The sequence below is a fragment of the Megalops cyprinoides genome, chromosome 2 (genome assembly GCF_013368585.1).
Source record: "Megalops cyprinoides isolate fMegCyp1 chromosome 2, fMegCyp1.pri, whole genome shotgun sequence".
NCBI classification, from domain to species: Eukaryota; Metazoa; Chordata; class Actinopteri; order Elopiformes; family Megalopidae; genus Megalops; species Megalops cyprinoides.
In genome coordinates, this window is record NC_050584.1 from 59,684,967 (window position 1) to 59,704,804 (window position 19,838).

At 47.2% G+C, this 19,838-nt stretch overlaps 1 protein-coding gene across 1 annotated transcript in view; it reads left to right on the top strand.

Annotated features, from left to right (window-relative positions):
* Positions 1-11,348, top strand: part of LOC118771410 (partitioning defective 3 homolog) — a 357,648-nt gene extending 346,300 nt beyond the window's left edge. Inside the window, exons 24-25 of the mRNA XM_036519397.1 lie at positions 4,850-4,980; positions 9,997-11,348. Coding sequence (XP_036375290.1) covers positions 4,850-4,980; positions 9,997-10,414 — 549 coding nt within the window. The 3' untranslated portion in view covers positions 10,415-11,348. The remainder of the gene's footprint in view (positions 1-4,849; positions 4,981-9,996) is intronic.
* Positions 11,349-19,838: the final 8,490 nt, after the last annotated feature.

Genomic DNA, 19,838 nt, shown 5'->3' on the forward strand with positions numbered 1-19,838 from the left:
TGTGGTTTGTGTTGAAAGCCAGACCTCCGTCCGAAGAGGGAACAAGTTCAGCCGACGCCCGGCACTGGCCCACTCACTCAGAGGAGCTTCCTGGAGCTTTACATTACGTTACATTGCATTGCTTTACATTACATTACATTTAGCAGACGCTCTTACCCAGTGTGACTTACATTGGTTACAGTTTTTTTACAATGTTAACCATTTATACAGTTGGATATACACTGAGGCAATCATTGGTTAAGTACCTTGCCCAAGTGGGGAATCAAACCAGTCACCTTTTGGGTTACAACTCCTGCTCTATACCATTATGCTACACTGCCGGCCCCACTGCCGAGCAGTCAGATCAGCTATGTTTACTGTGGCTTATGCCAGCTGTTTGCCTTATTGATGGATCTAAGTCCCCCCCCCCCCTTTTTGCCTGATACAGTTACATGGTGTTCCCTGCTTCTAAGAGGAGTAAAACAGTGTTATTTACACAGCTTACACAGTGGAGCAGCCGCTGGGCTCCGCTTAAGACGCCTAATTGCCTGTGATTGTTTACATTGTTGGGAGCGCAGAGCCGTCCGTTGGCCCGGGCTGGACGGGCCGTCCGCTGTATTAATGTCCTGCAGGAGAGGCAGGAAGTGCCTTCATCTGGAATTCAGCGCAAGGAGAAAATAAACCGGCGCGGTCAAATCCTTTCAGACAATTAAGCTTGAGTGCCCTCAGAAAGGTCAGCAGCCGCTGCCAAGAATAACAGTCAGTTTCTGGATGTAGCACCTAACGTAAATACAGGGGGAGGGGAAACAATCTGAGAAGGCAATATAGAGATCACCTCTTTATAAAAGGAGGCAAAGGACACGGGGTGAAGGGAAAACGGTTCCGAAGTCAAACAGAATGAGGAGGGAAAGTCTCACCGTTATTCGCTCGGAGCGAATGTTTTGAGTCGTGGCGCGAAGCTTTCGCGTGCCGACGCATACAGTCATCGTATGCTTGGATGGATATGTCAAACGCAAGCGCTGGACTGCACATCAGGTTTGGGCAGGACAAGACCTCTTCTTGGTTGCCCCAGCACGGAGCAGAGAGGCTCCATAGGGCCTCCCTGGCAGGAAGGAGGGACATGGTCCCGAGTGACAGCAGTCACCTCAACACCTGACCCGTCTGAGAAAAGAAACACATTCAGTGTAACTTTAACATCCCCGTGAGGGTACTGCGTGTTTACCACTAGCTTTGGGCCCCCTGGAGCATGCCCCGGTCTCCTGCAGTCCCTGCAGCTTTTGGGTGTGCTGCACCCAGGAGAAAACCTCCCCCAAATACACGGGGCGGGTATAGCGCCAGTCCCAAAACAGACCGGATCCCAGATCACGTACAGGGGGACCTCACTTGGCCCATTATGCCGTTCTAACAAATTCAGACTCTCACTTTCATTGCTGCTAATACACAGAGAACTTAAGCGGTGCATTCCCCAAACGAGGTCTCCGCTCATTAGTGTCTAATTACTTTCGTAGTGCTAGTAGAATAGGGGTTGTTTAGAAACGGAACAGCTTGCATTACAATAACAGTATTGGCCCTAGTATAAACTTTAATTTAGCATTTGTTTTGGGGGGGGGGGGGGTCCAGGGGAGTACCAGGGCAATGCCAGAGATTATGATTTAAAGGTGTACAATTTTGGAGCTTCTCTCACTCTAACTGCCATGTGGAGTACGGGGGGGCGTCGGAGTGAGAGACTCTCATACATAGTCGGCAGAGGAAAAGTGAGGTGTGTCTGATCCTGTTTCTCCCCTCAGCCCTTGGGCTAAATGCTGAGAGGATTCAGGTCAGACACATAATGCAAAACTGCAGTAATGTCCACAGATCCCTCGCCTGTTAGAAACTCCTGCCAAGTCACAGGCAGTTAGATTTTTTTTTTTCCCCTCCCCTCTCCCACATTGTAATGTGCATCGTGTTAAAAGGGGATTTCCAGATGTTAATCTTGAAAGGCATATATATGTTCCAGAGGCATGCCGTTATGTTTTAAACAATAAAACAATCCTTTCCAGGGATTTAAGAAGCTACGGCCTCCTGAGAGAGAACCGTTTCCATCATCCACTTACACACGCAATCGAATATATCTTGGAGAAGCCCTTATCAAATTTGTGTCAGATTATTGCAGTCTTCGTTTTGTTGTCTTTTACAGTTACAAGAAAGGCCTTACAAGACATACATCTGTGGTGACGGTGATGCTGTAGACTGACAGCTGGTAAAACAGTTGACTTCTAACAACAAGGGAAAGGTTTTTTTTTTTTTTTTTTTTTTCCAAAAATTCAGTCTCCCAGAATCTTCTAGAATCTTCAGGAGGGATGTAGTCACGTGACCACTCTGAGGTCAGCAGGTCCAGTTCTGTGGCCAGTGTGGAACACCGGTCAGGGAGGTTGTTAGCACAGCCCTGATTAACTTTGAAACACAGGAGAGTTCCAAGTGAAACACTCGTATAATATCAATATGAACCAATTCAGCAACCTCCATTTTTAATTCTGTTTTCAGCAATATTAATTTCCCTGGGCTTAGTGTTATGAATGGCAGCCACATCCAGTGAGCGGTAGGTGGAAGTGCAATGTACAGATGTCAGTGATAGTCAGGCCATGTTTTACGGTCAGTATCCTAGCTGCTTTTCTCGGCTGTGGCGCGCGCATACTTGTGGACAGATATTCTGAAGGAGGAGATCAGAGAGGGTCTTACTTGCGCATAGTTGTGCCTCAGTTCATGTTTTATGTTCTTCTGCATTCTGGCGTGGTCTTCTTTTGTTTCACGCTGTCAAGCCAGAGAAAACACTTCCTGTCCACCGGAGGGCTGCGGGTGCGGGCAGGCGGCGTGACCGCACCCGAGTTTGACGGACGGCACCGCAAATCTCGGGCTCCCCACAAATGAAACCCGGGCTCGCCCGTTCATAAATAACGTGGGACCGTGCCTGTGTGAGGCCTCGGGGGAAACGACTACCAGCAGATCTTTTGTCCTGGCTGCCTTTTTTGTTTTTTTTTTTTCCCCTCCTTCTTCTTCAGTGAATGCTAAAGCCCTGTTAGAAGGCAAATTCATTCCATATGCCTTTTCGCACAAGGCGGGAGAAGATTCTGGAAGCCATTGCCTACGTTGTCGGGTTAAACGCCGCAGCGCCCGAGCGTGAAGGAATACCGGCATCCATCTGCAAAACGACTGACCTGGTCAGCGCCGCGACCCTGACCTCGCTTTGATATTAGGGAGTCCGGGCCCCCGCCCTGTCCATTATAGATGCTATTAAGTCCCCGCCGCATTGTGGTTTGGACGTCTGGGGCCTCCTCCATCTGTTTTAAATGGTTTCTTGTTTTTGATAGCTGCAAATAATTTTCATAATTATGCTTCTTTTCTTTCTTTTTTTTTTTTGCTTGTATTCTGTGATGTTTGGACAGGTGCCTCATTTTTCTCTGTGTTGAAGGACTGCGGAAGAAAAGGAAAAAAAAACCATGCAGTATCGAACATCATTTTTTTGTTATATTAGATAATGGGCATCTTTGGATTTGATTTCAACAAATGTCATGTTTTATAAAGCATGGTATCCCTGCAGAACAGGGAATAATCAGATTGTCCTCTGCTAATGTCATTACTCTGACTGATTATCCCTCTCCAGCGATTTGTCATCCCTTTTCTGTGAAATGGCATCAGTCTCCTCTCCGTTACTGTCTGTGAAATCATCTGTTCATTCTTCAGGGTCTCTTTCCTCCTTCATTCCAACGGCATACATTTATGATAAGAATCACTGTAGCTTTCAGCGTTAATAAAGAAGGAAAAAATTACGTTTCCTGTTTGGTATCAGTTGAATATTAGTTGCTGGCTTCGTAACACTGAGAAAAAGTGGGGGGGGGGGGGGGGCAGGTGAGGGGAGGGGAATTAGGAAACCGAACATGTCAATGAAACCCAAGCGATTCTGTACAAGTTTGACAAATTGTATGATTTTTTTTTTCTGCCCCCCTCCCCCAACCTCCTCAAATTAGTTCATTTGCTTTGTTACAGGCCCTGTCTCCATGACAGAGAGCCAGCCCCTCAGATATGAACCATCTGCAGTTCTGTGCTCCGATCACTGCTGCATCTGACGGGAACCACGGAATGGCCTGCTAATGCCTCTGTTCCCACACGCATCCATATTGCCTGAACCACTCAAAGCAGTCGATCTCATGAGACCGTCATGGACTTGACACGTTTTTGGCACATGAATGAATAATATTTAAATTCTAATGCATAATGCTATGTAAATAATGCATATGTAAAGGGAGGTGGTTATGGAGATGAGGGAATATCAGGCATAGTGTATTTCCTTTGCAGTGTTGCCCTACAGGGTATGGTATGTCAGCTAGTGACAGACGAATATCCATATTTATTAGATTGTAGAAATACCTCTAATCTGTTTACAGACCAGCCATGGAAAATATTGCCCGATAATCTAAAGGCTCTGTTTAGTCACAGTGTCTGAAAACTGGTAGATCTCTAACAGGCTGTGGAAGAGCTGTTGCACTCGAAAAAGTAACTCTAATGACCATGAAATTTTGAGTGACGTTTTGTTCGTGATGGTCCACCCACTATGCATGTAGAAGGAAGATTTAAAGGCTGACCTCGATGCCATGAGATTGTGCATTCGCAATTAGTGACACACAGGAGTCCAGACTTCTTCAAACCCTCAGATACGAGCAGGTGTTACAGATAGTACAATCAGGTGCAGATTAACCCTTACTAACATCTGTAACTATTATCTACCAAACCGCCGCCCCCGTGTCCACTCCGCTGTAAGGGAGCAGTGCGTTGTGGGTAAAACCGACTGACGGTGAGTGATGTGGATGTCTGTGCCGTGTCCCCTCTGTTTCAGCCCGGCGCCGGGGCGTACGGCACGCAGACGGGCCGCCACTCGGTGTCCGTGGAGGTGCAGGTGCAGAGGCAGAGGCAGGACGAGAGGGACTCCTTCCAGCAGGCCCAGAGGCAGTACAGCTCCCTCCCGCGGTGAGAGCCTCGCCCCCCTCTCCTCTCCTCTCCTCTACCCTCTCTTTCTTCCCCCTTCTCTGACTCGCTCTGTTTTACTTCCTCCCTTGTTCTCTCTACCCTCTCTTTCCTCCTCTTCCCGAACCCATTCTACTCTTTACGTTACATTTCACTAATGTCATTTAGCAGACGCCCTTATCCAAAGCGACTTACATAGATTACAGCTGTATATGTTATCCATTTACACAGCTGGATATTTACTGAGGCAATTCTAGGTTAAATACCTTGCCCAAGGGTACAGCAGTATAGTGCCCCAGCCGGGAATCGTGCCAGCAACCTTTCGGTTCTGAGCCCTGCCCCTTACCTCTGTGCTACGCTTTCCTCTCTGTCTCCATTCCTCTGTCCATCTTCCTGGGTTTCTGTCTTTACTCTAGCTCTAACCACGCTGTCATCTCCACTGCCTCTTACCCCTCCACATCTCCTGTCCGTCTGTACCACTGCACATGCTTGTATCCACAACAGTGTTTAAGAAGATGGGTGGGGTTCAGGGTGTGGTGCAAACTGTAACCCATCTCTGTTGGAAATGTTTATCTGGTGTGGTTTATGTGCTTTTACACAAACCCTTACCTTTCCTTACCGGAAGAGAGTGGTAGTTCATTACACAGTGCTGTGGAAGCCAGGTAGCTCCAAAGGTATTCAAACTTGACAATAATTATAGGTGTCTGAAAGTATTTTAAAGTGAATTTGAGAGATTTATTTAGTCGAATGGTAGTTTTGGTGGGACCCCTGTTTGTTCTCTGAATGCAAAAACATTTTTTAATAAAAATCAGAGACACTTTCTCATTGAGTAATACGCACTTTATTTAATCAATAGCAGACTTACCAAAATGCCTGTAAGACTCAAAACTACCCTTCCAAAATGTAATAATGCGTGGCTGAAAAATGTCTTCAGAAAGGGGACTTCATCTTTGCTGCCACTGTCCTGACAACTTTACCGTGACATTCAGCGCAATCTGTTTTTTTTTTTCCCCTCTTCTTTTTTTTATTCTTCTTTTTCCGGATATTTGTCACAAAATGTCAATAAAGCTTACAGTATCTGAAATCTTAAGCCCTCCGGCAGAGTTGGATATCAGGGTTTGCATTTGCAGCTATCTTTCTGTTACGTTTCTATCAAAGATCTTCTTTAATCTGTTTCGGTTAATGCAAATCGGGGTGAGCCAACAGACTCTGAGAGAAGGCTTCCTTCCTTGAGCCGTACACACTTTAATAAAAAGACGAGTTTGACTGAAGGCACTGCTGATAAAGTCTGACTGAACCATTTTTTTTTCCCAGTCTACAGCCATTTTTTCCTATGTACTTCAAAAATTGTCATCATTAAGGACAAGCAGAAGGACTTGGTTTGGACAGGCATTTTGACAGGAGGGCTAATTGGAAACAAATACAATTTCCACACTATAGAAAATCATGTTTTTATATATTTGCACAAGGTAGTTATGTGAATAAAACCCTAGTTGACATGATATCTTAAAATAAGTATTCGCATGCATTTGTTCGGTGGGATTTCTCTCGTTAATGAATGAACAGTACATTAACGGACATGAGAGCAAATACTGAATGAGCTGGTCTCTGTGTTTCAAGCAGGGTCACTCAGTGGAACTCGGATGGAGAAATCCCCATTTTATTGGCTTAGTGTAAAACCACGGCACTGTGGAGACATGTGGGAAGACATGTGAGTTCACTCCCTGGCAATGGGACAGGGGTCAGTCTTTGCTGCCCTTTAAGCTCACACCCAGTCATGACCCTCTATGGTGGAGTTATTGGTTTGGACCGTTGACCACTTGGTCAGAGGGGAGTTGGTTCCTTCTGTTCTCCTGTGGGATTCTGTCTGTTCCACTCACATGTGGGTCAATAAGCATTGCTGTGTTCACCAGCACTGAGGAACATGGCAGTTGTTTTCTTGATTACATTACATTACGAGTGGATACACTTGCTGTATGTTCTATTGTGATGGAAGTCGCTCTGGATAAGAGCGTCTGCTAAATACATGCAATGTCATACAATGTAACGTACATTACATTATTATACAATGTAATTCTGCATATTTCGGGTTTCCCAAGGATACAATTGCAGTGCCCCAGCAGGGAATCTAAATGGCAACCTTTACGTTACATTGCATTGCATTATTGTCATTAAGCAAACGCTCTTGTCCAGAGTGACTTACATATGTTAAAATTTTTCACGTTATCCATTTACACACCTGGATATTTACTGAGGCAATTGTAGGTTAAGTACAGCAGCAGTGCCCCAGCAGGGAATCAAATGGCAGCCTTTTGGTTACAAGCCCTGCTCCTCACTATGGTACACTGCCGCCCTTTCAGTTACAAGTCCTGCTTGTTACCACTACGCCACACTGACGTCCCTGTTTTTATGGGGATTTTTAGGAATGAAAACGCAAAATGGCATGCAGTGAAATTAGAAGAAAGGCACATTTTCATAAATGGGTATTCCCCCTGTGATTATATCCCGGGCAAGCTGTGCGTTAAAGCAGGCCTTTGATGCTGGTTCACCACATAATCTCATAACGCCAGTGATGGAGGTCAAATGCAAGCAAGCTGAACTCTGACATGTGAAGTAACATCAGAGTGATCCACTGAAAGTAGCTCATTAGTAACCAAAGTCAACTCAGGAGTAATCCCTGAGTTAATCCCCTCCCCAAACATACACACCCACCCCGATAATGAGCTTGAAATGGGAGCCAAGATCGGTCACCCATGTAACAAAAAGGTCATTCTAAATACACGTTACTTTTCAGGGGAGCTAAGAACTTATAAGTTTGCAGATTGTCATCTAGTTTTTTTTTTTATTAATGACCTGTTAATTAGAAAGAGACCAACCTGACATGGAGAAAGATGTGTGTAATAGTAGACGCCCTGGCAGACAATGGCATTGTGTTAGATGGAGCATAACTAAGTTGTAGTTTTCCGCAGGCCTGTGTGTGTGTTGTGTGTGTGTGTGTGTGTGTGTGTGTGTGTGTGTGTGTGTGCGTGCATGCGAGTGAGTGTGAGCGTGAGCTTGTGTGTGTGTGTGTGTACGCGTGTGAGCGTGAACGTGTGCGTGTGCATGTGCGTGTGTGTGTGTGCATGCCACTTTCAAGGCAGTTCAACAGACTGGTTCCAAGATAAACTGTGGAACACAGGTGTCTCATCAAGGCATGCACTTGAGTATTTGACTGTCTTTTTAAAGATGCACACACAAAAGAAAAGAAAGAAAGAAAGAAAAGCATTGGCCCACGTTTTGGGAGAAATTGGAAAGAAGAAAGCTTGATCTCTGCCAGATGTCTTTCATAGACTTATAGCGGGTACAAACCCCTTTTTCAGGCTTACTTCCTGCCTTTGTTGGAGTTTGTCAGTTTAAATTGAACCCACATCTGTCTTGAGATAATTTTGCGTTTAATTAACTTTTGTAATTATTTATCACAAGTTTCCTGCATAGAAGCACAGAAACGGCGGACAAAGAATGTGTGCGCGCGCGTGTGTGTATACGTGTGTATACATTCATGCGAAATGAATCCTAAACAGAATGACATGTGTGAGAATAAAGGTCAGTTAACTTTAAACCACGCCTGACACGATACTTAATACACATTTCCTAGCAACTGTTGCCGAGCATATGTAGAAATCTTTGACTGTGCCACTGTTGATGGCGGAGCAACAGAATGCCAGAGTGCGAGGAAAGAGGTTTTTTTTTTTTTCCCTTCTTTTCTGCAGTCTGTTCCAACATCTGCCGCCACTTTGAATTCTACACAGAGGTCCGCACTGTCTGAGGACCGCCATGTGTTTCGGCGCGTCCTTTTCGTTTGCTCAATATGTACAGGCCCGGTTTGCAAATAGGGGGGAGATATGTGATTCGCATTCTTAAAAAAAAAAAAAAAAAACAGAATATACACAGATAGTAGAACAACAAAGAAAAGGTCCACATTCTCTTTGCTGCAACTTTCCAGAGGAACCCAGGCTCCTGGCTCCACGGTCTCAGCTTTGAGTGGGCGGTTGCGTTACGGTTTGTAGATGATAGGAGCTCCCTCCCTCCGTGACACGGTCTTGTCAGCTTTGCCCCAGACCATAAGTTTATCCATCCAAGTTAAATGAGCAACAGTATCAGACCAAGCTAACAACACTCCCAGACCAGTGAGTGTGAGCATAACACTATTCAAGCAGTGCAACAAGTTAAACTGACCATCCTGTGCAGTCTGACAATCTATACAGCAGATAGCAGCCGTTGGGTGAAGTCAAATAAGCCACCTCATATTCAGTAAGTGTCACGCTAATCTGAAATGAAGGTGGCCTTTACAGCAGTGTGTGTCGGGGTAATGCTTGTGGGGTACGCTCCCTGCAGTCTCGCGTGCCCGGCGCTAGGTGAGCCTGAAGCTCCTTTAAGCGGCGGATGCCCACTGAGGTGTGAATGGGTTTTTTTTTTTTTTTTTTTTTTCCTTTGTTGCATGAACCCGGAGACGTCTCCGTCCGCAGCACTCTGGCACCCACGTCACGCGTCAACCTAATGGATTCAAATAATGGAGCCCCCCCCCCCCCCCCCCCCCCCCCGATGGACGCGTCGCTGAACCAAAGAATTTCACAATAATGGCTTTTAGGAATAATTTCGGGTTTGCGGCAGACAGGGCCGTCGGAGGCAGGCCGAGGCGAGGGGGTTTTGATTAAAGCGGAATCGGCGGAGAACGCAAACACATCGGCCATCGCGGTCCTCCGAGTAAAATGCGGGCTGTCTGTCACTCCCAAACAGGGCTAAATGGATGAAAGTAGCAGTTAGGGAGTGGGGTTTTTGGGCGTTTGTGTGTGTTTATTGTGTGTGAGTAATGTGCGTCTGCGGGCACAGCTCGCCATTGTTTAGCCTCTCTTTATGGCTTCCTGTTTTTTAATTCTGCCCTGCTGCGCTCTGCCACAAAGCCTCAAGGACCAATCACTCTACCCGTCCCCCCCCCCCACCCGTTTCTCTGTCTCATCCTGTCTTGTCCTCTGTCCGCAGGCAACCACGGAAAAACCCCAGTACCGTGTCCCAGGACTCGTGGGACAGGGTCTACCCCCCGGGGGAGGGCTTCCAGACGGCCAAGGAGAACCCCCGCTACTCCAGCTACCAGGGGTCCCGGAACGGCTACCTGGGGGCCAGCGGGTTCAATGCCCGGGTGCTGCTGGAGACCCAGGAGCTTCTGCGGCAGGAGCAGAGGCGCAAGGAGCAGGAGGCCAAAATGAAGCTGCCGCCCCCCCAGGAGGCCCCCGGGGGCTACGACTCCTACAGCCCCGCCCCCACCCCCGTCCCTGCCCCTGCCTCCTCCCCCGCCCCACCCAAAGGGCCCTATAGGCAGGACGTGCCGCCCTCCCCATCTCAGCTGGCCCGGCTGAACAGACTGCACACCCCAGAGAAAGGACGCCCTTTTTACTCTTGAAGGCCTGGGGAGGGGCGGGGCGAGTGGGCGGAAGAGCGTCTGTATCACAGCAATAACAAAGGAAGAGAACTTCTGGGAGCTGGTTCACTTTGAACTTCTTCAGCACGAAAGATTGAATCCTTATGTTTTTTTTTTTTTTTAATGAGAATCCTCCTTCCTATCCCCCTTCCCTACAAAAAGGCCGGCTCTGATGGAGAATGTCTCCCATGCTGGTCCTGCTACTCTCAGTGCCTTTCTGCGTTCATCTTTTGAGTCCGCGACCAGCGGCCAGGTTGCGGGGCCGTATTAGGACTCTCACTGTGACAGTCACGCAGGGCAGAGCAGGGCGGCCCTGGGGGACCAGGCGCCTGGGGCTCCACCCACACTGTTGCAGCCTGTACAGCGTGCAGCTTCACTGTGATGTCACAAAGAGCGTGACAGAGGCTGATTGGACAGGTCTCCCCCTGCCCGACAGCACAGCTGGCAATGTGTGTGTGTATGTGTATTCCTGCACATGTATTCCTCTGCCTGTGTGTGTATCTGGAAGGATGGGCGTGTTAGTTTCGGGTGTGCATTATGTGTGCGCACATGTATGTGGAAGTGTGTGTGTAGTTGTTCACACGCACGAGTCGTGTGTCTGAGTGGATGGATCAGAATGTGTCTGTGTGTATGTGTGTGCATGCTTGTGTATGTATGACCAGCTGTGTGTGTGTGTGAGAGTGTGTGTGTCTCAGTGTGTGCTGGTACGTAGGGCAAGGGTAAAAACGTCACTGACACTCACAGCCACGGTACCCTGTTAGCCTCAGTAATGGTACTCACAATAACCTCAGTGCTCCTCTCTGACCTTGGTTTTTTTTTTTTTTTTAAGCCTTTTGCCTTCTTTTGTTTTTGTAGATTTTTTTCTCATCCCCACATAAATGTAACCCTTTAGATCTCCTTACAGACAGACCCCCTGCACGAGGGAATTCATTTGTATAAATGAGGTCAGAGAGGGTTATTAATTAATGTTTCTCATGAAAGATTCATCGGTGTGTCGTCTCTGTAGGGGGTGCTGGGCCTGGGGGGGGTGGGGGGGGGGGGGGGGGCATCAGTCCCTGCAATGGTCCTTGCCCTGGCCTCTGCTTTGTACACACACCCTCTCCGGTTACAGATTCCCCAGTCAAACACTGCTGCCAGTCTTCACTGAATTTTTCATTAGGGCGGTTAATCAGAAATCGCTAACACTACACGGCCAAACGCCCTGACGGAACAGTACGGTTAGGCCGCTCTCGGACTGACGGAGCTGAAATCCGATCCGCGGCCTCCTAGAAGGCGTCCCGTTTTAGTGTTACCGCCCCTGTTGTAACCAATTAAAGGACAAAGAACGGTAATCGTGTTTAGCTGATGCACTGCAGCACGGTAGGTTTGCCCCACCGTGTAAACAGTGCCTGTAATATGATGCTCTCCTGCCTGTGAAATGCACGTTGGCAGTTAGATGAAACACTTGGCCGTGTCGAGGTAATGGGAGAGGGATAGGAGTGAGAGCATAAAAAGGGAAGATTGACCTTATTGCTGATTTATTCAAATGCGTTTTTTTTTTTTCCTGAAGTGTTCCTCTGCGTTTTCGATAACAAGGTCTGAACAAAGAGGTGTGTTTGGCGTCTCTGTACTACCCCCCCCCCCCCCCCCTTCCCCCCCCCCGCCCCCCGGTCTTTCTGTCTCTCTCACACTGTTTCATGCCGCGTTTGTTTCACACAGAACCTCTCATGTACACACAGCAGTGAGGGAACCCCCCGAGTAGAACATGTCTGTGAGTAGAACACGCAGCACACGGGACACAAAACAGCCTCTCGCTGTATCCGCGGCGACATTTCGTTGTGTGCGTGTGACGGCGGCCTCCACGAATGTTCTGTCACCGCTGTCCTTTCTTCAGTCGCCATTTCTTCAGTCCCCCCGCCTTTTTCTGCATTTCACGTGACGTACAGGGCACTCTGAGGCTCTCGAAGTGCCTGACATGCCAGATATGTTCATGGGTACCTTTTTTTTTTTATATAAAGTCTATTTGAATCACTTCATTGTATTGTACTGCGCGGTTTTTAACATGATGTGATCGTCATTTTTGATTTCTCTTCATGTTTTTATTGGCACATTGCGTGTGTTCCCAACTTCCCATCAAGCTATTGTTTTATGATGACTGCAAAAAGTAATCTGCACATGTTGTCTGTGTATTTGTACTCCTGTTTTTCATCGCCTTCATGAATTTAGGTACTGTGTTGTTTAAAACAGGTGATTAACATAAGGACAGTGCAATTGGTTTATGAGACTCTTACATGTGTTAAAAATGTACGCAGCCACTTTTTTCCCTGTACATATCATATTTAGAATAAAAGGAAGGCTGTTTTCATTCTGTTTATAATGATTTCTGCTTTATGTCCATCTTTTTTTCCTCTGTTCACCACCTCACAGTATTGAAAAGGTTCCTTCCCCTCAAGGTGAGGTCATTATCTGTGATGATGGGTTGTCGTCAATGTGTTCTCAAATGTATGATGTCATAACGGGGCACCATAAGTGGTGACTTTCTAAAGGCCAGTAAGTCACACAGACAGATGTACACAAACACACAGGCCCCATAGTATGCAGAAATAGAATGTACAAGCTTCTTTTTCACCACATCAGTGAGGCAGTTTAGCATACATGGTATTTTGGTAAGACATCTGATCCTGTCTGGGGGAATTTCAGCCCTCTCATTTGCGGGGTAATATGTACGTGTTCAGAAAGCACGCTGTGCGGCGTAGCACTATAAGTTCTGTACGCTCCAGGGATCTCTGTGAAAACTGTGGGGTATTGCCTGACCCGTGTCATGGTTATCTCTCGGGCAATTCGAGAGCGCATACTTTGCTCCTTACGTTAGATGTGCCAGTTGTGAGTGCAGCTACAGTGGGAGGATATGGGTTTATTGCTTTTTATTTATAACCTTACCCTTGCACAAGCGTCTACTGTATATGTGAATATGTGGCAGCCAGTGAAAACGTGGGTGAGAGTGATGGTTTGAGTCCAGCTGTCTGACAGATTCAGTCTGCGCTCCAACTGATGTGGTGTGTGTACTTGGAGCAGTCGGGAAAGAGGAAAAAGGAAAAAGCAAAGAGATATGTCCTTTCCTTAAGATCCAGCCCTTTAATCTTTTTTGCTGATAGATCATTTTATTCTTGCTCCAAGGGGGGGGGTTGGTCTGTAGATGGCGAGGAATCAAATGGACCAGCGATGACTTGGACAGCAATAAAGACAACAGTGGAAGGAGAAGCATGTGTTTTAACTGCCAGGGAGTGAGTGTTGAACCTGACGTCTCACACGTATATATATATTTTTATCTCGGTGCCAAAGTTCTGAGACAGAATCTGAGGGAAACCGCACAGAATGGTGTAGCTGTTAGAGGCCGTTGCCTCGCGCTCAGTAAGGAAAACCTCAGATGGGAGCGTTACTTTCTTCTTCCTGAGAGGTTCAGGTAAGGCGAGCGGTGTTCTGGCCGTAGAATTCCCATGGCCGCCTCCATGGCCCACATCCTCACCTCAGGAACTCGCCTTAAACCCGACAAGGAAACTCTGCTGCGGCCTTACAACTTCTCCCCTTTGACTGAAGTCTGTTCCCTCAACGACTGAACTGAAAAATGAAGAGAAAAGTGTAACTTTTTCTCTTTCAGAAACAGAAGTTTGGATTTAGCTTGACTCATACTTTTTTTTTTTTCTGTGTCACTGAGCAAATGTCTCCCAGTGTCTCCTACTGCTGTGTGCCAGTTTACTTTGATCTTAGAAGTCAAAGCCAAAAGGCCCAACCCAAATCTTCCTTACCGACAGCACGAGGGCATTTTGACTGGATGCTTTGTCAGTTACTTGAATTCCGTCTAAATTTCCGCACCACAGCCATGTGTCTTTCCTGAAGGCTCGTGCTGACATAATTAACAGGATTTCAGTAGGTGTGAATTTTAACACAGTGAGAGGTGTTACTGTCAGTGAGGACGTGAGGGTACCTTTCTTTAGCTTGAAGTCCGGGGAATGCATCACATCTTGCTGTGGGCCAAGGATGTTGACCCCCTCTATGGAACATCATACGTAACTAATGGAAATAAGGGGGAGATGGGGTGGAGGAGGTTGCCATGCACAGCTGACACAAAAAGGAAGTGGTGTGGGTTTTTTAGATTTGAAAATGGGACAGGTTTGTTGACTGCATTGAGACTGTATTAAAAATTCTCCTCCCGAACCTTCATATGGAACTTCACAAGTATTCATTATTTTCCTCCAATGGTAAAAATAATGGCACATTCTCGCCTAAATTATGTGCAGCTTCGGGGCTAATTCACTCTCCATCCCACAGTTCCTTGATCCCCGGCACCGTTGCATTGTGGGCTTCGGTGTGGGCCGCACTCATTTCTCAGAGCCGTTCAGCTGCGCGCGCTCGCACACACACACACACACACACTGGTGCTGTGAGGCTGAGCTGCCAGGACTCGTTGGGCTCAGACCGGTTATTGAAGATGACGTCTCCAGAGTCCCCAGCCGCCGCTCTCTGCCCTGTCACGTCAAGGGGAGCCGGGGGGGTGGGTCAGCGTATCGGGACCTCTCCGGCGCAGAATTTTAAAGAGGCCGTAAGCCCTGGCGTTCGCTCGCCCGCTCCTCCTCGGACTTTTCCACCTGAGCCGCAAAGAACGTCTGCGACCGGGCCAGGCGGCTGGCGAAGTTATTACTCGGCATTGCGCTGTCCGAAGGCCGGGGTCTATTTTAAGCGGAGACTCGTTCGAAAAAGAAGAGAGAAGGAAAGACGGGAAGGGGGGGAGGGACGCACGTTTCCCCTAATATTCTCATCTGGCGCAGGTCATTTATCGCTCTCTATCTATTTATCCCCTGCAGTTCCTGTGAGCGCACCAGCACAAACTCTTACGCAATAATAGCCAGGGGAATAATAAAAGAGTCCCTGACCCAGTGCTGCCCTGCCATTATTCATACTGAAACAGCTTTGGTGAGTTTTTAATGTGCTTTTCATATCCCCGGTAATGCACTATATAATCCAGAGCGTTTTTTCTGCACCAGGCTCTCAGACACAGCCTCTCAGTCCGCCGGATTGGTTTTACTCTGGCGATGTTTTAACCTGGAGCTGTTGCCACAGGGTGTCTTGCCGTCAGTGCTTGAGCGTTCGCACGAGAGAGAGGCGGAGTGTCTCTCGGCGGGTACGGCCCCCCGAGATAAAGGTTTCGAGCCGCGGTCGTCGGTCAGGTCAGCTGACTGACCCTCCGGTCAGGCGTGCCAGGTTCCCAGTCGCCAATTTTTGGTTGGACTCCTCAGTGGGGTCAGAGGGACGCGCCTGCACCCCGAGTGGCGGCTGATGCATCCTGCAGGATTTTCGAAGGAGGAAACCAGCGCTGTCACTGGGGAAAAACGCGGCCATAAATCCTTCCAGCGAGAGAGAAAACAAAGGCAGGGACTCCCCTGGTCTTCCTTGCGCGACATCTGGTGCATCTCCGGGCCTGGGAAGCGAAGGCATACCCCATACAAATGTGAGACAGAGGCCGGAAGCCTGGGGGCCCAGAGGACTGCAGGCCTTGCACGGCGGGCTCAAAGCCAGCAGGTGTAAAGGCAGTTAGTGTGGACGGAGTCCCGGCGTGTCCTGTAAGGAGCCTGCCCTCTGGATCTTAAAGGTAAGGGTTAAAGGTAAGGATTTCTCCCATTTCCCGCTGCCAAACCCCGCGTGAAATCACAGGTGCCACCTCAGCTTGGTTAACCCGCTGTGCCGCAGCCCTTTCCACCGCATGGAATCCGGCCTTCCTGGAGGAATGCCCCGTGCAGGAGTTCATTTTCCCATGTGACTCTGCTTCAGGTTTTTCCCAGGAACCACTCAGTCTTTCCCCCACCACCACCCCCCCCCCCCCACCCTGCCCCATCTTGCCCTGCCTGGTCCAACCCCCCCCCCGGCCACACGGATCGTGGGACTGGTCACTGGGAGACACTCACAGTCACGGGGAAGCTAGTTAGGATTCCTCGCTGATGAGGAGATCCCTGGAAACTGTGAGGCTTTTCACGCAGACGTGCTTCCATTCTCACAGGCCCCGGCTTCTGCATTGTTTCCTCAACTTTAGAACAAAAACAGAAAAGTTTTTTTTTTTTTTTTTTTCCCTCTGTCCAGCCATTTAGGGAAATAGCCCCAGGGCAGGGGTGAGAAGAGACAGGAGGCTTAAAGTGTGGAGGGAGACATCACCAAGACCGTTAATGGAGGCATTTTTGTGTGAGTTTATGTCAAAGGCCTGGATCAACATGATGGTGTCATTACTGTAGGTATGGCAGGGCGGGGAGGGTGTAGCACAGGGACAGACACACTCGGGTGGGCCTGACTGAGGGTAATGGGTCCTGTCATGTCCAAACCCACAAACAACCCGCCGTCACCTCTGGCTCCTCGGCCGCAGGTAGCCCGTCAAAGATATTGATTGGAAACAGGGCCGTGATGCATGCTAGATTGGTCACACATGCTGTTAAAGCTCTTGTCTGAATTGCGGTGCTGCTGTTTTCTTATACCTTATGCCTGCTCCATCGCAGACTTTCATTTTCCGAACAATTTGCTTGATTTTTTCAGCACAATGCCTATTCCAGCGATGAAAAAGCAATGGCCGGGGGCTCATAAGAATAGTTTAATTCTGCTGCACAGAAATCGCCGTACTCACAGAGCTACAGTACAGACTGATTCCAACTCAAATATGGACAAGAAGATTTGAGCAGTTTGCAAGTGTTTATCTTTGTTGCTTGATTTTTTTTTCTTAAATGATAAATGTTTAATATAATATTAGATGCATTACTCAATGTGCCAGTATTTTCTTAACTGAAAAGTAGATTGTATTTCTGGAATAATATCTTTATAGGGTGAAATACCATGATTGAAGTCAGGTTGTTCTCCAGGGGAGTAAAATATATTTAAAAAAAGTGCTAACATGTTTTGAAATTAATTGTTTAAAAAAGATGGAGTTCATTTTCAGGACAGTGGTAACATTATTATTGGCAGTGTGGAGTATTATTTTGTAATTATGTTTTGTTTTTATTTGTCTCAAAAATGCCTCAAAGCTTGTACATTTGAAACCCTTATCTTTGAGCTTGTTTTTTTGGATAAAGGCAACCCGGACATCAGACTATATGACAGTCACACTGTTTTGTTCTACTTCTCAGTAACTTTGTGTGCATCTGCTTTTCCAAAACGTGTTTCTCTTTTTCCAATCTGATAGGGAAAACATAATTTCATCCTTGTTTTCATGTATGGAAAAAGGGTTTACACAGATTTCAGCTTCTTTGAAATGGAAATATGGCCTTTGAAGTTTACTTGTAAACAACGAAGAGAAAATGCAAATATGTATTTTTTTTTTTCATTTTCTTTTTTGTGGATTTGCGAATAATCTTTCTTGCAAATTCAAGACCCTCCTCTTTTGCCAGAGTGTGAGTTGAAATACGTTTAGTGAAGACCTTTTGTAATCCCCACATGCACTGGTGTCAATGTATTCTGTTTGTTTATTTAATACATGACAAATGTCTGTGATTTCTAAGTCCCCCTTGTACTGCTCATTCTATCACAAGTCACAAGAGCTGTTCTTGGGCAATTCCGACTCCCAGCCAATCACTGGAGAGATAACTATTTCAGTTCAATATTTAGTAATTATTTTCAATGTAGACACAAGAAACATTACCAATGCTGTTGATCTAAATGGTTCTGTGAAAGCTTTTCTGGTGAAGTCCGCCTTGAAGAAACCCCTGAACCTATGGCAGATTGAATACAAAATTCAATTACAGTCAAAGTGCTTTCTCCCCAGACTCTTTGCGTTAAGTGAAACGAAGAAGGAAGGACACCCTGGAAAATATTCAGAGGTGCGCATCATTTCCTCGCCTGTTCTTTTCTGCCAGTCCCATCCCGCAGAACAGCTGGCGAAGGGACGGCACATTAGGATTGGCCGATTCCTTCACATCATCGGTCACCGAGACGGAGGACAGGACGTTGTGAGGAGGGGCGGTACGGGGACTCGGTGCGGATCAGAGGCGCAGAAAGCGGTGTGACTCTCTGTAAAGGTAATTATTTAATTACGCAGGAGGAGGCTGTTGAATGTGCAGAATGACCCCAGCACCTGTGGAGGGTGTGTCTGTGGTGGGGGATTGGGGGGAGGGGAGGAGCAGAACAGGGGCCATCTGTCAGTGTGGGAGGTGAAGGAGAGGTTCAGAGAATGTTAATCAGTCCCAGGAAGTGAAATCTGGGCCCCGCTACCAGTTTGGTACTGACGCGTTATGTGCACATGGTCATTAGTTGGGGGCGGGAAGATGTGCTTTGTTTTTCTGTTTTTCACCCTAAGAACAGCTCTTGCTTCTGTCTTCTAATGGTTTGTTAGTATCAGTTTGTGTAGTGTCCAAAGCTACAGTACAAACACAAACAGTGCCTGTTTTCTGGAGCGAGCGAAATTGATGATTGACACATGGTTGTAGGTGATCAGAAACGACGGCCGTGATGACACTGAATAACCGGGAGATTGTTCACTGAGCGAATATCTTTGCCTCGGTGACTCTCGGCAGCTTAGCCTCCCTAAAAATCGCATTCTTAGAGCTGTAATAGGAGGTCTTAATACCCGAGTGAAATGAACGTGGGCACGAAAACGGGCTGGATAGAGCTCAGCACACGCGAGAGAGAGAGAGAGAGGGGAGAGAATCTGAACTATTTTTACTTTTTTCTTCTTTTCCATTTAATTTAAATCCAATTCAGGGGCGCAACGTCCCGAAAATGATTTATGGAGCGGTGCAGCAAAGTCGCCGTTTCCAAGGTTAAAGGGTTTGGCTTCCGCCAGAGCCCCGGCTAAGTGAAATAAAAGGAAGCTTTTTGCTATGAGATTGAACTTGTGGCTAAATGTCTCGGGCTAAACAAGACATGTTTAGCGTCAATGCGGCGATGTGGGTATTAGCTGTGCCCTCAAGGACGTTCCCTTCGAACCCTAACCCCACTGACACGGGGAGGGTGCTCCTCCAGCAGGTGCCATTACGCAACAAAACTGTAGTCACGCCCCTGTCAGCTGGGGTAAGATTTGGCCCTGCAGAAAATACATTACATTATATTACATTACATTATTGGCATTCAGCGGATGCTCTTATCCAGAGCGACTTGCATCAATTACAAGTTTTTACAATGTTATCCATTTATACAGCTGGATGTTTACAATTGTGGGTTAAGTATCTTGCCCAGGGGTACAGCAGCAGTGGCCCCGTGGGATGTTATACCACTGGGTCACTTTAACTTGGTTAAAGTGGACTGGTTCAAGTCTGCGTAGCTGCTAGAATGAGACTGTGAGTTTTTATTGCTCCTTCGGCCCCTCTGAACATGGTAGGTACATGACAGCTATCCAATCATATAATGCAGATAGTTTGCTGTATGATACTGTGTGCTGTATCATGCTGTGTGCTGTATC